Source organism: Mustela putorius, unplaced genomic scaffold, assembly GCF_011764305.1.
Source record: "Mustela putorius furo isolate JIRA1106 unplaced genomic scaffold, ASM1176430v1.1 tig00537335_pilon_pilon_pilon, whole genome shotgun sequence".
Taxonomy (NCBI): domain Eukaryota; kingdom Metazoa; phylum Chordata; class Mammalia; order Carnivora; family Mustelidae; genus Mustela; species Mustela putorius.
The window spans coordinates 4,140,848-4,158,175 of NW_025422457.1; the positions used below are offsets into that span (position 1 = coordinate 4,140,848).

Sequence of the window (17,328 nt, forward strand, 5' to 3'; positions counted from 1 at the left end):
CTGAAACTCCGCGGCCTGGGTTTCCAGGTCACCCGCCCAGGCCGGTTTGCACCTCGCTGTCCGGACCGCTCACTGCACAGTGTCAACTCCCGCTCCTCCGCTCCCGAAACCCGGGTCCCGCCGGAAAACACGGTTCTTGGCCGTCCCGGTCTCTCTTCTTTCCCCTTTCTTCCACAGAGAGCTCAGCGACGTCCACACTTGCAGAAGTCACCTGGCAGGGAACGGCGAGACTCTTCCTGCTCCCAGGAATCGGAGACCTGCGGCCGCGGCGGAAGGCGCAGAGGCGTTCGGTGGATCCCAGGCTCTCAGCGGGGCTGCAGACAGCACCGGCGGACGGAGAGCGCCGGGCTTCTGGGCTAGGCGTCCCCTGGAACGGTCTCCCCGCGGCCGTCTGCCCAGGTGTGAATTCTCGCCGAGCGGAACCCGAGCCCCCGCGCACGGGTTCCAGCCACACCGGCCAGGGGGCGGGGCTCATCTCACTTCCCTCCCGGGCTGTGCGGCCCTCCGCCCGCAGGCGGCGCGCGCCGGGGAAGCGGAACCCGGATGCGCGCGCGCGCCCCTGCTTCTGGCCGGGCTCAGGGCGCGGTGCACCAGCGGCTCGCCCCCCTGCCCGGCATGGCGGAGCGCGACGATTCCGAGCCCACCCCGGGCTGCAGCGGCCTGGGCCCGGGCGGCGTTGGCGGCGGTGGTGGCGGCGGTGGTGGCGGCGGCGGCGCCCACCCATGGGCTCCGGAGGACGCCTGGATGGGCACCCACCCAAAGGTCAGAAGGCGCGAGAGAAGCCGGGCGCCGATCCTGGCCCCTTCCCTAGAGGAACCCTCGGCCCTCGCCTCCCTGCGGAGCCGGGTCGCCGAGTTTGTGCGCGAACCTCCGAGAAGGGGACCCGCGTGCACAGCGCGCGTGGCGGGCCGTCTAGGTTTTGTTTGCTTAACTGAGTTGAACTATTGTTCTGACACCCCCGCCCCGCCCCGGCCCCGGCCCCGGCCCCGGCCCCGCCCCGCCCCGGCCCCGACCCCGACCCCGGACACACACCCACCCAAGCCTTTCCAGAACCAGACGTTGAACCAGCGCCTCTGCAGGCAGAGCCCAGTAAGAACCATCCCGCCAGTGCCCGAGTTTGGCTGTGCGGGGCCCCTGCTGGGGAGGGCCTCGTTTAATCCTGCAGTAACCAGGGAACCGCAGGACCCACAGCAAAGCAAACAACAACAAACAGCTTGCGGGCCTTGGTTAGTTAACAACGTCAAGGTTCGGGCACAGCCGTGTTTGCCCTTGGCCTTGAGTCCACTGTGATTTAGCGCAGGACGATTTCCTGATTTTTCTAATTTCTTGTCCACTTTGAATAGATTCTTCCCCAAAGCTGAACTCCTTAATATTTGGGTGGTTTTTTGTTTTTGTTTTTGGTAAAGCACAGAGAATATGTAGCCTTTGCCTGCTTCTGCTGGGCAAGTTGCTGCTTTGGACCAGTCCTGTCCCATGAATGGACAATGAACGGAGATGCGGGTTCTGTTGGAATCTCAGAGACTGGCCTAGTTATTTCAGTACAATTGCAGTCTTCTGCGGGGAATTAGTATTTTATAGATCATTTTCTAAAAACAGTCCCGAAAAGAAAAATTTCGAAGATGTAAATCTGTAGACTTAATCCCTTTTCATGTTCTCTTTCTAGATTTTATTCCCCTTCCCTATCCCCTTACTCTCTGTCAAGGTGAGAAAAACAAGCATGAACATGTTATTTGGTGTCATAAAAAGAAGAACCATAACACCGTTTACTAGCATGAACCGGAGAGTTCTGCCTGAGACTTTGAGTAGACTGCTTGAGTTTGGAGACCCTGTTAGGTCACCAACTTTGTGGGTTTTTTTGGGGGCGGGGGGGTGGGACGGTTGGTTTTTTTCTTTTGGAAGTTTTAAAATCTCATTGTTCCTCGGTTTCCTCATCTGTAAAATAGAGATAAGAATTTACCTTAGAGGTTTGTTACAGGATTAAATCAGTTACTATTTGTAAAGCACTTGACATACAGTAAACACTATATAACATATGTAAAATATGCAACATTAATATGCAACATTAATTTCGTATTATTCTCATAGTTAGAAATCCTCAGGGTTTCTTTATGAATAAAATGCAAACTTTTAGCTTGGCTGTCAAGACCTTGTTTTCCAATTACCAATTTCAGTGTCATTTTCAAACACATTTGAGGTGTGAGGAAGACAGCCAACAATACCACTGTTCTCCTGCACCTGCCCATGCTTAGGATGAAGCTCATGGGAGAGTATGACCACAGGTCTGTACCCATGCCAGTCTGCCGATGCCTCACCTCTGCATGAGGCCTGCTTACCCACTGAGTCATTGGGATAGCTGGAAACCTCAGACTTCCCTTACAGGGGTAGTCCACTGAAGAATGTTCTCCAGGGCTGACCAGCAAGTCTGAAAGAAGACAGGAGTCGTATTTTAGTGGACTTTCTTCATAGGCAAGCAGAGGCCATGGAAATAGTAGCTCTCACTAATGTGCTACAGCAGAAATCCTATTCAAAGATGTCTGTGCTCCTGGCAGATAGATTTCTTTATAGGCCTTATACATATAGAATATGTGTGGCCTCTTCCCACATATAGAATATGTCTGGCCTCTTCCCACGTATATGTGATTACTCACACTGTTACCCTGCCTTCACTATTTACTCAAATCATATCTGCCCTTTAGGGCCTAGTCTGTAATCCGCTCTGCCAGGAAACATCCACCAACCAAGCCATCTGTTTAGAGCTCCTCTGACATGTTGTCTCTTGTTTTTTATTCCACATGCTGGTTTTTAATCACTGTCATGGGTGGTTATTTGCCTAACAGTTGCAAGTTTGCATGTGTTTACCTTAACAGTTGCAAGTCTTTTAGAGACGGGGACCAGGTATTAATTGCCTTCTAATTCCCACTGTACCTAGAAGAGGTAAATATAAATATATACTTTATATATATATATATATATATATATATATATATATATAATGAGTAGTTGTTGATTGGGTGAATGAAAATATTAAGAGATTCTTCCTTCTCTGACAATTACATTTTGATTTCCAGTATTTAGAAATGATGGAATTAGATATAGGAGATGCCAGCCAAGTTTATATAGCATTTTTGGTTTACCTGGACCTCATGGAGAGTAAGTTATTTGTTTTATTGTTTCCTTGTTGGGGCTACGGTGGGTGAATGGGGAGTTGGGTTGGGATATGGCATTTAAGCATTTTCTGTTAATGTTGTCAGTTTTGTAATTTCTTTGTTTACGTTGGGAATTACTGGGTAACAGAAAATACTAGAAAAGTAAAGAGAAGATAACATTATGGGTGATGTTTGCTCAGCAGAGTATTAGGTAGAAATTTAGAATTTTATCTTTTATTTTTGATAAATTATTGTCCATTCAATGATGCACTTTCAGGTAAAAGTTGGCATGAAGTAAACTGTGTTGGATTACCAGATCTCCAGCTCATCTGCCTCGTCGGTACTGAGATAGAAGGAGAAGGATTACAGACTGTGGTGCCTACACCCATCAGTGCTTCCCTCAGCCATAACAGGTGGGCAGGTGATTTTGGTCTTTAACAGGTTAGTTCCTTTCCACTAGGAATCATTGAATTCGAGGTAATAATATATTTTTAAAGGAAAATAGGTTACTGGGATCATAGCTTTACTCTTGGTTATTTGAGGAATAAGTTAAATAGGAGCATTTAACAAGTATTTAACACTTACTGTATTATCAGTACTTTTTCAGAGAAGGAATATATAAGATAGAAATACTATCCTAAAGGTAACAGAAAATGTTTTCATTCTTATAAGGAGGCAAGACCATTACACTTCAAACACAGGTATTTTAAGAGGTACTGTAATAACTGATACAAATTATATTTGCTATAAGTGGTGGTGAAGAGTGTTCCTAACATGCAAGTTGAAATGAAAGGAAGTCTCATGAAGTTCATGGGATCTTTTTAAAAAAATCTTTGCTACACAGAATTGGATTAATCATATCTTTATTTCATGACACATTCTCTCAATCAACCTCACGAAACGAAATTAGATTCTTGGCAGTAACTTGTGTCTAACTGAACGGGTCTCCTCCTTCTTTACTTCCACTGTCCTGAGGTAATCATCCTGATCCCGTAGCCATTGGGAATTTTTTTATTTTAGATCTTTTTTACTTTATAAAGAGCATATAATCTTTTGACACTGACTTTATATACTCAGTATTATATCGCTGAGATTTATCCATTGTTGCATGTTTGGTTTTCGCTGCCGTATCACATTCCATTGTGTGATTGTACCCTAGTTTTTACATCCACTTGCCTGTTAATGGAGAGGTGCTAATGTTCGACTTTAGGGGATAATTTCAAATTATTTTCCAAAGTGGTTCCTTCACTTTACTTTCCTCCTGCAGTGTAAGCAACATCTCCTGGAGCTGTATTGTTTCTGACATTTCAAATTGTCAGACTTTAAAGTTTTTGTCAGTTGAATGGGTTATCTCATGGTAGTCTTAATTTGTATTTTTCCTGATCTCTGATATATTGAACATCTCTCTATATATTTATCATTTCCTCTCTTGAGAAATTCCCATTCATATCCTTTGAAAATTGGATTGTTTGTAGTTTTCTCACTGACTCATAGGAGATCTTTATATATCCTTGACAATAGTCCTTTTGGTTGTGTTTCCCAGTTCTTAAATCTGTTTTCAGGTATTTTTTGATGAATAACAGTTCTTAGTTTGACTGTAAGCATATTCATACATTTCTTACAATCAGTGTCTTTGAGTCTAGGTTAAGAAATATTTCCTATCTAAAGGTCTAAAAAAAAAATCACCCAAATTTTCACTAAGAGTTTTGAAGTGTTTTTTTTTTTTTTAACGGCGTGAGAGGAAGGTTAGGGACCTTGTTTTCATGTGGATAACCATTTTTTTCCTACTTACGTTTGCTGAGTAGTCTCCCCTTTCCACATCATCTAACATATCACCTCTGTCATTTTCCAAAGCTCCATCTATGCATTGATTTGTTTTTGGGCTCTCTTCATATTCCATTAGTCAGTGTATCTGTCCTTATGCCACTAGCACATTTTCTTAATTCCTGCTTCAGAAGTCGTCCTGATATTCTTGGCATCTAGCTACCAAATCTCCCTTTCTGCTTTTCTTCTTCAGCAGCTGTAGCACGCAGCCTCTAAGATGACTTCTTGGCCTGTGACCTCCTGGTAGTCCTACCCTTGTGTCATTCCCCTTCCTTAAGTGTATCTGTACTCGCTGACTTGCTTTTAACAAATAAAATGAGACAAAAATGATGGGATGTTCCTTCTAAGATGACATTACAAAAGACTATGGCTTCTGTTTTGGACAGTCTCTCTCACTTTCTTGTTCTGAGGGAAGCCAGCTGCCCTGTGGACTGTCATTTAGAAAGGCGGGAAACAGAGGAATAAAAGTAATTATTGATGGAGAGATGGGGAGGGCTGAATTCCAGAAAATAGTTGAAAAGATTAATATTGAGCTAAAGGAAGAGGATCTCAACTTCAGAGATAGTGAGGCAGGAAAAAAGGACAGGTGAAAACATGGTTATATTTGGGTGGGTATATGCATTTACAAGAGGGCAGAGTACCTTAAATTCCGACATAAAGGGCTTTGATGAATACCTTTGTTTTTCTTGTTCACTGTGATTGACATAAAAGAGCACCGGACTGAGCCTTAAGACCTGGGTTCTGGTCTTGGCACTGACACTTAACATTTTGATCATTGATGACACACCTAATTTCTCTGGGTTTCAGTTTCTTTGTCCTTCAGTGAAGGATTTAGATTGTCAGTGGATAATATGTAAGATCCTTTGCAAATCAAAGCTACCATAGTTGGCTATGTTCATTAGTGTATTCTATAAAACTACATTAAACTAATTTTTAGATTTCTAGTAACATTTTGGCACAATTTTGTATAATTCATTATAAGAATTTTTTGTTTTCAATATGTCAGGCTATGAGAGGGTGTTTACTGTGAGATTTTTCTGTGTTTCAGAATCATAAATAGTTGATGGAGTTGACATCAAATTTGATCACTGATACTTTCTGTTTTTTGCTAGCATGATTTCCAAGCCTCTCTATTTAAAAGACTTAATAATTCATTCATTAAAACTCCCCCTATGTGTCTTTTAGTTACTACAACAAATACTTATTATTGTTTGCTATTTGTTTGAACAAGGAACCACCATTGGGAATTAACCTGAATTTAGTCCTAAAAATTAAAATCAATAGTCTGTTTGAATCAAAATGATTTTCATAAGTCTAGAGGTACAGTCTGAGTCCTGTTACTTTCTAGTTTTTTCTAACTAGTGATTATTGATTTTCTAGCTTTATTACATAAAGCTTGTTTTCCTCTTTAAATAGAATTAGTTGGGAGGATAATTTAGTAAGCCATTTTTACCCTCTTGGGTTTAATAACCCAGATGGCTTAAGCCTTTGTGTTTTGGTTTTTATATAAATATTTATACTTACATTATGCGGTAGAATAGTAACGTAGAAAATAGCACAAATGAGGCCCAATACCCACTAGGTTTATTATGCCTTTTGTGGCATAAAATTTTCTCAATTCAAAGTATACAAATAACTTTTTAACAAATAAAGATTTTGTGTGTGTGTGAATGAGAGAGTGTGTGTTTGATTTTATTCCTCAGTCTTTAACAGGAGTGATATTTTAGGTAATAGGCATACTTTTATCTATTTTTACCTCCATGCATATTTTGTATATAAAGTGTCATATATCTAACAGTAATGCTGTGATTTCAGACATTTGTTATTAATATAGGAATTTTTCTTCATTAGTAACTCAAAGAAAATGGTTAACTTTGAATCTTTGGTAACCTTGCATTGGGAAGAAATTTATGTTCTAAAAATATTTGGGTAGGACCTTGTGAGGGTAGCTCACTACAAATAAATATATATATATATATAGAGAGAGAGAGAGAGAGAGAGAGGCTCGTATAAAAATAAAATGTTTTATATAAGAAAGCTTACTGCTTTCTTTATTCAATAATAAATCATCTATAAAAATAAATCACTGTGTTCACTTTTAAGCAGCATTTTTGTCAGGTAATATTGTTGAGGCTTTTTAGTTTTTACTTACCAAATATTTGCTGAGTGACTATTATGTGTCAGGCAGTGATCTAAGTGCTGGGGATACCATGTTGATCAAGACAGTTCCCTTTTTGGTATAAATGGCATATGACATTATATTAGGTTTCGGGTGTACAGCATAATGATTTGGTATTTGAATATATTGCAAAATGATCAACACAAGAAGCCTAGTTAAGATCTGTCACCATACATAGTTACAGAATTTGTTTTATTGTGATAACATTTAAGATCCACTTTCTTAGTCACTTTCAAATATGCAGTACAGTGTTACTAACTCTAGTTGCCATGCTGTACATTATATCGCCATAGTTTACTTGTATTATAACTGGAAGTTTTGGCCTTTTAACTCCTTTAATCCATTTTACACACTCCCTGCCCCCTGCCTCTGACAATCACTGATCTGTTCTCTGTATCTATGAAAATTTTTTTTAAGATTCTGGATATAAATGGGATCATATAGTATTTTAGACAGCCTCTTGAAAATGGTGTTCTAGCACTAAATGTTGGTTTGGAAAATGAGTTTTATTTCATTTTTTGGTAACTGTTGGATGGGATCTGGTAAAAACAGAATTCTTCTTTGTTCTGAGACTTAATGAAGTGTAATTTGGGACTGCCTCCACTTATTTTATTGTTAGGTAATTGAATAACAGGGATAATGGAGTACTGATAAGTACTTTATAGAAGGTTGTAGCAGGACTCAGAGGAAGGATGGGGAAACCTCCTGTACATGGTAAGAGACCATGTTTTAGCAGGACAACTGCAAGGAGTTAAGCACGATCGCCTGCTTGTAAGCGTGGTGTCTAGTTCAGAGCTGGTGCTCCATGATGTTGGGTAAGGCAGCTAATGCATAAATGAGAAAATAGGGAAGGATAGGAAATGAGGTGGGAAAGTTTACCTAGATCATGAAGGCCATCACTGTTTTCAGTGCTTTGCTATTAAAAATTATACTATAATGAATAGCCTTGTAAGTATATCTTTGTTCTCATGCATGACAGTTTCTCTAAGGTGGAAATCTTGAGGTGAGATGGCTGGGACTTCAAGCATTTCCACCTTCCTCTATACCGGTCATTACTGTATTGCTCTCCTAAAGGTTGTCAGTTTAAAGTTTCATAATATGTAAGTTTTCATAGAGTAGAGGAAGAGATTTACTGACATACACCTGACAAAGATTAATTGATAGTACCTAAATAACTTCTGTGTCTCAAGGAAAACAACCTAACAAAAAACACGGATAGAAACAGGCAGTTCACAGAAAAGGAACTCAAATGGCTCAAATCCATTTATAATCAGGGCAATAGAAATATAAAATGTGCTCATTCGTGGTTTGTCTTAACTATGCAGATGCTTTTCAGACAGGTTAACATTGTTATTGTGTGAGAAAACGAAGGTATTAGTTTATGGAGGAATCTTTGAATAGGACTACAACTAGCTCAGAGAGTACCTTTGAGTGAATTAGAAGGAGACATACAAAAAAAGTCTCTTCCCCAGAGTTGAGGGCCTGGTAAACAGCATAAGCCGGATTTCAGACCCACTTACAACAGGCTGTCTTGTGCAAGGCACAATCTGTGCAGTATACACAATCCCCTGCCCCTGAAGCATGTCTGTTGAGTCCTGGCTTTCCACAAAGAACACCAAAAATTGCTGCTGCATGGATGGTGTCACTGAAAGGCTTTAGGCAGGGGAGTGATACTGTAGATGATTCCACGTGGTTATAAGAGTATTTTGCCTTTGTAGACAATGTTACAGTATTTCAAAGTACGTTCCTAAGTGTACTCTCATTTCATCAGCACTAAAATTCTGAATGGTTTATAGGGTATGTCTCTTATCTACTTTCACATTAGATAAAAGAGCTGAGGTTAAAAATTTATCCTTATTTATACTCTACTGTTTCCAAAAGATTATGCAGGATTAAGTGAGTTATATCAGAGTCTCATAGTAGATAACAAAGCCTCATAGCTATTAAGTTCTGTTTCTTTCTATTTCTATTGGTGTTTTTAAAATCTTTTTTTATTGAACTATAGTTAACATACAGTATTATTTAAGTTTCAGGGGCACAACATAGTGATTCGAGAGTTGTATACATTACAAAATGTTCAAAATAAGTGTAGTTTCCATGTGTCACCATACAAAGTAATTATAATTAACTATAATCTCTATGTTGTACTTTTCATCCCCCATGATTTATTTTATTACTGGAAGTTTGTACCTCTTAATCCCCTTACCTATTTCGCCCATCCCCCCCAACACCCCCCCCCAGCAACCACCAGTTTGATCTTTATTTATAAATCTATTTCTGGGTTTTTGTTTGTTTGTTGTTTTGTTTTTTAGATTCCACATTTAAGTGAAATCATGGTATTTATCTTTTTCTGTCTTATTTCACTTACCTTAATATCTTCTAGGTTCACCCATATTATGAATACCAAGATTTTATTCTTTTTTATGGCTGAATAATATTCCAACATATATAATACATATATTGTATTATATATGCACACACACACACTCCCCACATCATTATCCATTTATCTACTGGTGGACACTTGGGTTGCCTCCATATCTTGGGTGTTATAAATAATGCTATATTAAACATAGGGGTGCATATATCTTTTCAAATTAGTATTTTCATTTTCTTTGGGTAAATACCCAGTAGTGGAATTACTGAATCATATGGTATTTCTATTTTTAGTTTTTTGAGGAACCTCCGTACTGTCTTCCATTCTAGCTGCACCAATTTACATTTCTACGGGCAGTGCACAAGGATTCCCTTTTCCCCACATCCTTGCCAACATGTTGTTTCTTGTCTTAAAATTTTTTTTTAAGATTTTACTTATTTACTTGATAGAGATCGCAAGCAGGCAGAGAGGCAGGCAGAGAGAGAGGGGAGGAAGCAGGCTCCCTGCTGAGCAGAGAGCCCGATGAAGGGCTCGATCCCAGTACCCTGGGATCATGACCTGAGCTGAAGGCAGAGGCTTTAACCCACTGAGCCACCCAGGCGCCCCTTGTCTTAAATCTTTTATTGTAATATAAAAACAGATACAGAAAACCACACAATAAAAATGTATAGATTGAGTTATATGGTAAACATCTTGAAGCCTAGTAACCACCATCAAGTCAAGAAATAGAACTTTTCTGGTTATCCCCAAACCCCTTCCATGGGCTTTGTTCCAAGAATAAGCCTCTGTTTCCCTGTTTCCCTGTTTTTCTTTTCCTTAAAGTAGCTGTTAGTCATACTTTTATAGTAAAAATTTCCATGTGTTTATTTGTGATTTCGTTGTATCTTTTTTTAAAAGATTTTATTTATTTGAGGGGTGGCTCAGTTGGTTAAGTGACTGCCTTCCACTCAGGTCATGATCCCAGGGTCCTGGGGTTGAGTCCTGCATGGGGCTTCTTGCTTGGCATGGCAGGGAGCTTGCTTCTCCCTCTACCCTCTACCCTTACCTCTCCCCACTGCTCATGCAGTCTGTCTCTCTCTCATGCTCTCTCTCAAATAAATAAATAAAATCTTAAAAAAAGAAAGATATTATTTATTTGAGAGAGAGAGAAAGAGCACAAGCAGGGGGTAGGGGAGAGAGAGAGAGAGAGAGAAGCAGACTCCCCGCTGAGCAGGGAGCCTGACATTGGGCTCAATCCTAGGACCCTGGGATCATGATCTGAGCCAAAGGCAGACACTTAACCGGGTGTGCCTTTTTTTGTTAAGTCAGGCTTATTGAGGTTAAAGTTATATAGTAAAAATCACTTATTTTGGGGAAATAGGTGAGTTTTTAATGAATCTATATAGTCATGTAACCAATACACAGTTCCTCAAAACTCCCTCATGCTCCTCTGTCATCGATTCCTATAGTTTTGTCTTTTCCACGGTATCATAGCAATAGAATCATAGCCTTTGTGTCATGTTTCTACCCCTTACCATGATGCTTTGGAGAGTTTTCTGTGTTGTTGCATAGATCGTGCCCTTCTTTATTGCTGACTAGTAGTCCATCGTGTGCATTTGCCACAGTCTGTTTAACCAGTCACCACTGGTTGGACATTTGGATTGTTTCTGGTTTTGGGCTTTTACGGATGGAAGCTATAAACATTCATTTTAGGTCTTTGTGTACACAAGTGCCTTCAGTTCTCCTGAATGAATATTTAGACACTGAATAGCTAACTAGTTCATATGATAAATGTATTTTTAACTTTATAAGAAACTGCCACACTGTTTTCCAAAGCTGCTTTGCTATTTTCTGTACCCACCAGCAAAGTATAGAAGTTCTAATTGCTGCACAACTCAGCAACATTTTAAATGGTCAATTTATTTAATTTTAGTCATTCAGTTAAATATGTAGGGATATCTCATTATGACTTTAAATTTTGTATTTCCCTAATGACTAATGATGTTGAACAACTTTTAATTTGCCACCTGTACCTCTTCTTTGGTCAAGTATTAGTTCAAATCTATTGCTTATGTTTTAAAGATTATGTTGTGTTCTTAATAAATTGTAAGAGTTCTTTGTGTGTTCTAGATGTAATTCCTTTATCAAATATTCTTTTAAAAATATTTTCTGCCAGTCTGTGACTTGTCTTAATTTCTTTGGAAGAACAGGTTTTAATTTTGGTTGATTTTCAATATATCATTTTTTCTTTTACAGTTTGTAGTTTTTGTGTTCTGTGTAAGAAATGTGTGCTTAACCCACAGTCATAAAATTTGCTCCTACATTTGCTTTTCAGAGTTTTGCAGTTCTTGTTTTTCCTTTAGGTCTGTGATTAATTGAAAATTAATTTAGTGAGTTGAAATTTGTATATGGTGTAAACCAAGAGGGTTAAGGTTCTTTTTTCTTTTTGCAAATGCGTGTCCAGTTGTTCCAGCATAATTTAATTGCTGCAGCACCTCTGCTGAAAATCACTTGACCATTTGTGTATGTCTATTTCTGGACTCTCTAGTCTATATTCTTGATCTGTATGTCCGTCCTGTTGTCAGTGTCATACTGTCTTGATTACTCTAACTTTGTAGGAAGACTTGAAATCAGGTAATGTAAGTCCTCCAACTTCATTCTTTTTCAAAATTGTTTTTGGGGAGGCTATACTAGGTCCTTTTATTTTCCATATAAAATTTAAAATAAGCTTTATCTCTGCAAATAATTTTTGGAGTTGTTTGTGTCTCAAGACTTTTGCCCATTAAAAAAATTTTTTTTGGTATCTTATAAATCTCCATTAGTCTGCACTAGAGATTGGCACACCTTTTCTGTAAAGCTCTGGATAGCTAAGATTTTTGGTGTTGCAGGCTATTTTGTCTCTGTCATAACTCAGCTTGGCCATGTTAGTGTGAAAGCAGCCATAGACAGTATAGAAACACATGGGTGTGGCTGTGTTCTTATAACTTTATTTATAAAAAATAGAGGGAAATTCAGATTTGACTCACAGACCAATAGTCTCTAACTCCTGATGTATGGCTTCTGCCTCTATCCCTTTGTTTTCCTTACAGTTTTCCTGTTAAAGAACCTGGACCGTGTAACCTGCATACTCTCCCTTACTCTGGGTCTGCCAACTGCTCATTCGCGGTGCATTGCAACATGTTTCTCTGTCCTCTGCCTTTTCTGCAGATTGGCAGCCGAAACCAGAGGGTTGATAGATTTAACTTGATCACAGTAGTAAGACCATCATATAGCTGGTGGTCTGTTCTTTGATCAGTAGGCATATAGTATTTCTGTGTAATCTTGGGAAGTATTGATATTTAATGCCTAGCATTTCCTGGTGATTTTAATCTTTGTTACCACTATTGTTCTGCCTCAAGATTCCAGTTCACCTACCTCGGACTGCAGCATAGATGCATAGTATTAGTATTAGGGCTTTGGTCATATATTGTTCCCAGGACCTCTTGGTGCTGACTTCCCTCTTTGACTCTCAGGAAAGCATGGTGGAGAGTGAGTGGTTGAGAATGATAATATATTATAGGGAATATTAATTTTATATTAAAACATAACCTGCCAACTTTGGTACTTCATTGTTAGAAAGAATTTACTTGTCACAGTGCACAGTCTACCTGAACATACCAGTAGTAAATCTGTTCTGTGCTGCTTAATATATGGGGTGTGTGTGTGTGTGTGTGTGTGTGTGTGTTTTAATGCTCTGTATCCTTCAAAAACATTAAATAACATTTTTATTATTAGGGAATCAGGGTAGTATACAAACATCAGAGCCAGAGAAATTGATAATTTGCTGGGGCTGAAAGCTCATGTTATTTACAAAAGACATACAGCATGTAAAGTGTAGTAGCTCTCTCCTTTATTCAAGTCCTGACTTTGGGAGTCTGTTGTTTGTAAAACTGGACTAAACTCTATTCTTTGCGTAGGTAACTACCACTTAGCTATAAAATATTTCCCCAGTGACGACAATAAATTATCTCCTTGTGTCTCTCAAAGTCACTACAGTAGCTATCTTGCTGTTTGACTGCTGACTGGCTGAGTAGCATATATATTCACATGGCTTATTTTTTCCATTATTTATTTTATGGTGTATATATACTTGCTGACTCCTTCTAGTCAGCCTGTAATGATTTATCTTTGTAAATTTCTAAGAATGCCGAAACAGTTTTTGTATCCATTTCCTATGTGTTTTTCCAGGCGTTGGACCTGATTTAATTTACATAGTTTCTGGCAAAAGTGCAGGATGAATGTGTATTTGAATGGAAGTGAGTGAATGCATTACTTTGAGCAAAAGGATGTTTTGTGACTGGTGATATCTGTAAAGCAGTTATACATAATATATGTTTATAGTTAAAACACTTTGATATATATTTCAAATCTCAGAAGATCTTGTGTATAATCGTCCATTGTGAAAATATTGATTTAATACTAATTGCTGATCTCCAGTGGGAGAATAGAATTGGTAAAGAGCCCATATATGACTATCTAGTAGGAAAGTTATGCTGATGGAGTAGGAGGTTGTTTGTGTTTCTTAAAGGGAAGGACACATCTCCTTTTTCTCTCATCTAAAAATACTTCTGCAAGCTAATGTAAATTGATTTTTAGCCTACATTTTAAAATACTATATTAAGTTATATATTTGGATGGTGTACTCTAGATTATTTCTTACTAAAGTGAATCTAGGAATCCATGTACCAAGTTTGGTAAATGACTGTAAATGTTATGAGTACAGTTTCCCCAGACACAGCAATGGTATGAAATCATATTAATAAATTCATTGAGGTCAAAGAGCTCTGATGAATTTAAAGATGAGACAACCAGAGGAATCCTAATGAAAGCCAGAAGACTTTTTCAGTGCTAGGGTAGGCTAGGGTAGCAAATGAAGTCTAATTTATGTTCAGATAGTTTAATTAGCTTTTTTTTGGTCATTGATATTTGTTGAATGTCCCTAAATGGGAGAAGTATATCATAACAAAATTAGGATAGGTTTCTATAATAGTAGTATAGGTAGTCATAAATAGGAAAATGTCTTAAGTAACTCACACAAGGTTAAATAGCAAATTATGAAGAAAAATTTTTTTCTGTGTGTGTGTGTGTGTGTGTGTGTGTGTGTTTAAGTAACCTCTGTGTCCAGTGTGGGGTTGAACTCACAACCCTGACATCAAGGATCACATGCTCTACTGCCTGAGCTAGCCAGGCACCTTGGTTTTTTGTGCTTTTTTTTTAACTGTGAGCTTTTTTCTTTTAATAGAATCCATGTCATCTCTCAATTTCATTGTCAATTTAGTTTCTTCAGTAATATGTGAAAGATGTGCTGAAAACTAAAACCACAGTTGCTATATTTTAAGTTTATCTGTGTTTATAGATGTTGTAAGTTTCAAAAAAAAGTGAGTGAAGTGTTTTGTGCAATTATGAAATCCATGCACAGTTAAGATACTGGTTTTTTTTTTTTAAATGATCTATAAATCTCTTGTGTTACAAAGGATCATAATCTCTTGCTTAGTAATAGGAATAAATCTTTCATCCTTTTGAGACCTGACTAAATTAGAAACAGTCCTCTCCTCTTGGTGCCAGAGGATAGTGGCTAGCTTGTGTGAGGATGGAACCTCTCCAGCAGCTGTTTTATCCCCCTACTCCCACAAATGAGTAGCATTTATTTTGATTTATGGTGATTGATAACCTCTCTAAAATGGGTACCCTCAGCCTTTTTATCTGAGAGAAAATTTTTCTGAATGTTCTCTTTCTTAGCATCCTCCAATCTGAATATTACTCTAGAGACTTAGAAAAAGCCTTCAGTATTCTGTATGCCAGGTTGGTCACCTGCTAGTTTGGCAGCCATAAGGCCAACAGTCTAAGAACTTCAGTCATTTGGTTTCATGATCCTACAGTTAAGGCTAATTTATGTGGTAAGAGAAGTGAAAACAGTTCATTACACATAGAAATGAGTGTCAGAGCCAGAGTTAGGATTCCTAGTCTGTGATTTTTTTTTTAATTTAAAGTTTTTAGTGAATATATAGTATAATACTAGTTTCAGGAGTAGAATTCAGTGATTCGTCACTTACATGCAACACTCAGTGCTCATCACAAGTGCCCTGCTTAGTGCCCATCACCCGTCTAGCCCATCCACCAGCCAGCCACCTCCCTCCAGCAACCCTGCTTGTTTTCTGTCATTAAGAGTCACTTATGGCAGGTTGCCTGGGTGGCTCAGTTGGTCATGATCCCAGGGTCTTGGGATCAAGTCCCGCATGGGCTCCTTGCTCAGTGGGGAGCCTGCTTCTCCTTCTGCCTGCTGCTCCCCCTGCTTGTGCTCTCTCTCTCTTTCTCTAGCAAATAAAATCTTTTTTTAAAAAAAAGTCACTTATGGCTCTTCTCTCCTTTTTTCTTTTCCTCCTTTCCGTATGTTCCTCTGTTTTCTTTCTTAAATTCCACATATGAATCTAATTTTTAAAATCTGATGCCCAGCTTACTAAGCCATATTAACCTGTCTCCCACACCATTGTTTTCAAAAGAATATGCCTTCCCTTCTTCCTACATCGAATCAAAAACCCTGCAGTTCATTTTCTTTGTCAGAATTAATGTAGCTTTTAAATATTCTCTTTAAAAGCTATTAATAGTAATTTTCCCTTTTTAAAGAACATGATTACTTTTAAAATAATTAGCTGTTCATGTGTTATCACAGCAGTAAGCCAGATAATAAAAATGGACTATTGTTTATCTTTAAATGTTCTATCACTGTTCTTATAGGGAAAAGAAAAAGACCCCATATTTTAAAACACTGAGGGGTGTAGGGAAAATTAAAATTTTATTTATTGTTCTTACACCAAAATAATATGCCTTTCAGGAAAAATGTTAAAAATGTATATAATTATACTTTTTATTTAAGCATTAAATATAATAGATATAAATAATAGACTATCTAGAGGCAAAATAGAAGCATGTTTTAGTTTTAGAGGTAGATAAAAAGGCAAACTGCAGATTACTCCAGTATTTTCTAGGTTTCCTGTTCATTTACTGGGTGGCTGTTGTGTACTGGACTTAGGGACTGGACTTACAAAGCATCACAGTTCTTGCCCCCAGGATGCTCACATCTAGAGCTGAGACAGCCATTTATGTCCAGTGTGGTAAATGGAGTGAGAGGTAGGTATAGGGCACTGAGGAAGACTGCAGAGGGGAAGATCTGACCTTGGCTGGTAGCATGGGAGGTAGGGAAGACTGAAAACGGTTCCTGCAGGACAAGTTGCTTGAAATACCTGTAGGTGTTCCATATGGAATGAGGCTGGGAATGGATGTTCCTGAAGGAAGTAATACCAAGAGCAAGGGATTGAGGACTGAGAGAGCCTGAAAACTGCAAATTTGTTCATTATGTCTGGGTATTAGTAATGGCAAGGGGAGTACCTGCGTGCAGCTGGTAAGAAAGCCCTAGAACGGGGGGGGGTGCATTGTGTGCATGCGTGCATGGGAAAGAGAGAGAGAGATGGGAACAGGAGAACGATCCCCATAGGCAGTAGTAGATGAGGAGAAGCAGAATGGATTAAGGAATTAAAAGACAAGAGAAAAAGGAAAAGTTTTGCTCCTTGGATGTCTTTGAGGGACACAGGCATCCTGAAACAAAGGTGGGGAAATTATGTGAATGAGAAGACTAAGAATCATAATGCTTGTGTCCATTTTCTCTAAAGACTCTGATTAAAATACACATGTCTGAGAATCTAGGAAATGATGAGCTATTAGTGCAAAAGCATAACTTAGGGATTTGAGGGGGTTAAGCCATCTCCAGCACTTGCCATTTATTTGTC

At 38.9% G+C, this 17,328-nt stretch overlaps 1 protein-coding gene across 2 annotated transcripts in view; it reads left to right on the forward strand.

Moving 5' to 3' along the window:
- The first annotated feature begins 531 nt into the window (after nt 1–531).
- Nucleotides 532–17,328, forward strand: part of TSEN15 (tRNA splicing endonuclease subunit 15) — a 35,415-nt gene continuing 18,618 nt past the window's right edge. The window contains exons 1-4 of one of the 2 annotated variants that reach the window (XM_004767946.3): nt 532–762; nt 1,664–1,702; nt 3,069–3,150; nt 3,424–3,559. In XM_004767946.3, the coding sequence (XP_004768003.1) occupies nt 544–762; nt 1,664–1,702; nt 3,069–3,150; nt 3,424–3,559 (476 nt within the window). In that variant the 5' untranslated portion in view covers nt 532–543. The remainder of the gene's footprint in view (nt 763–1,663; nt 1,703–3,068; nt 3,151–3,423; nt 3,560–17,328) is intronic. The other variant, XM_004767947.3, reaches the window with a different exon arrangement.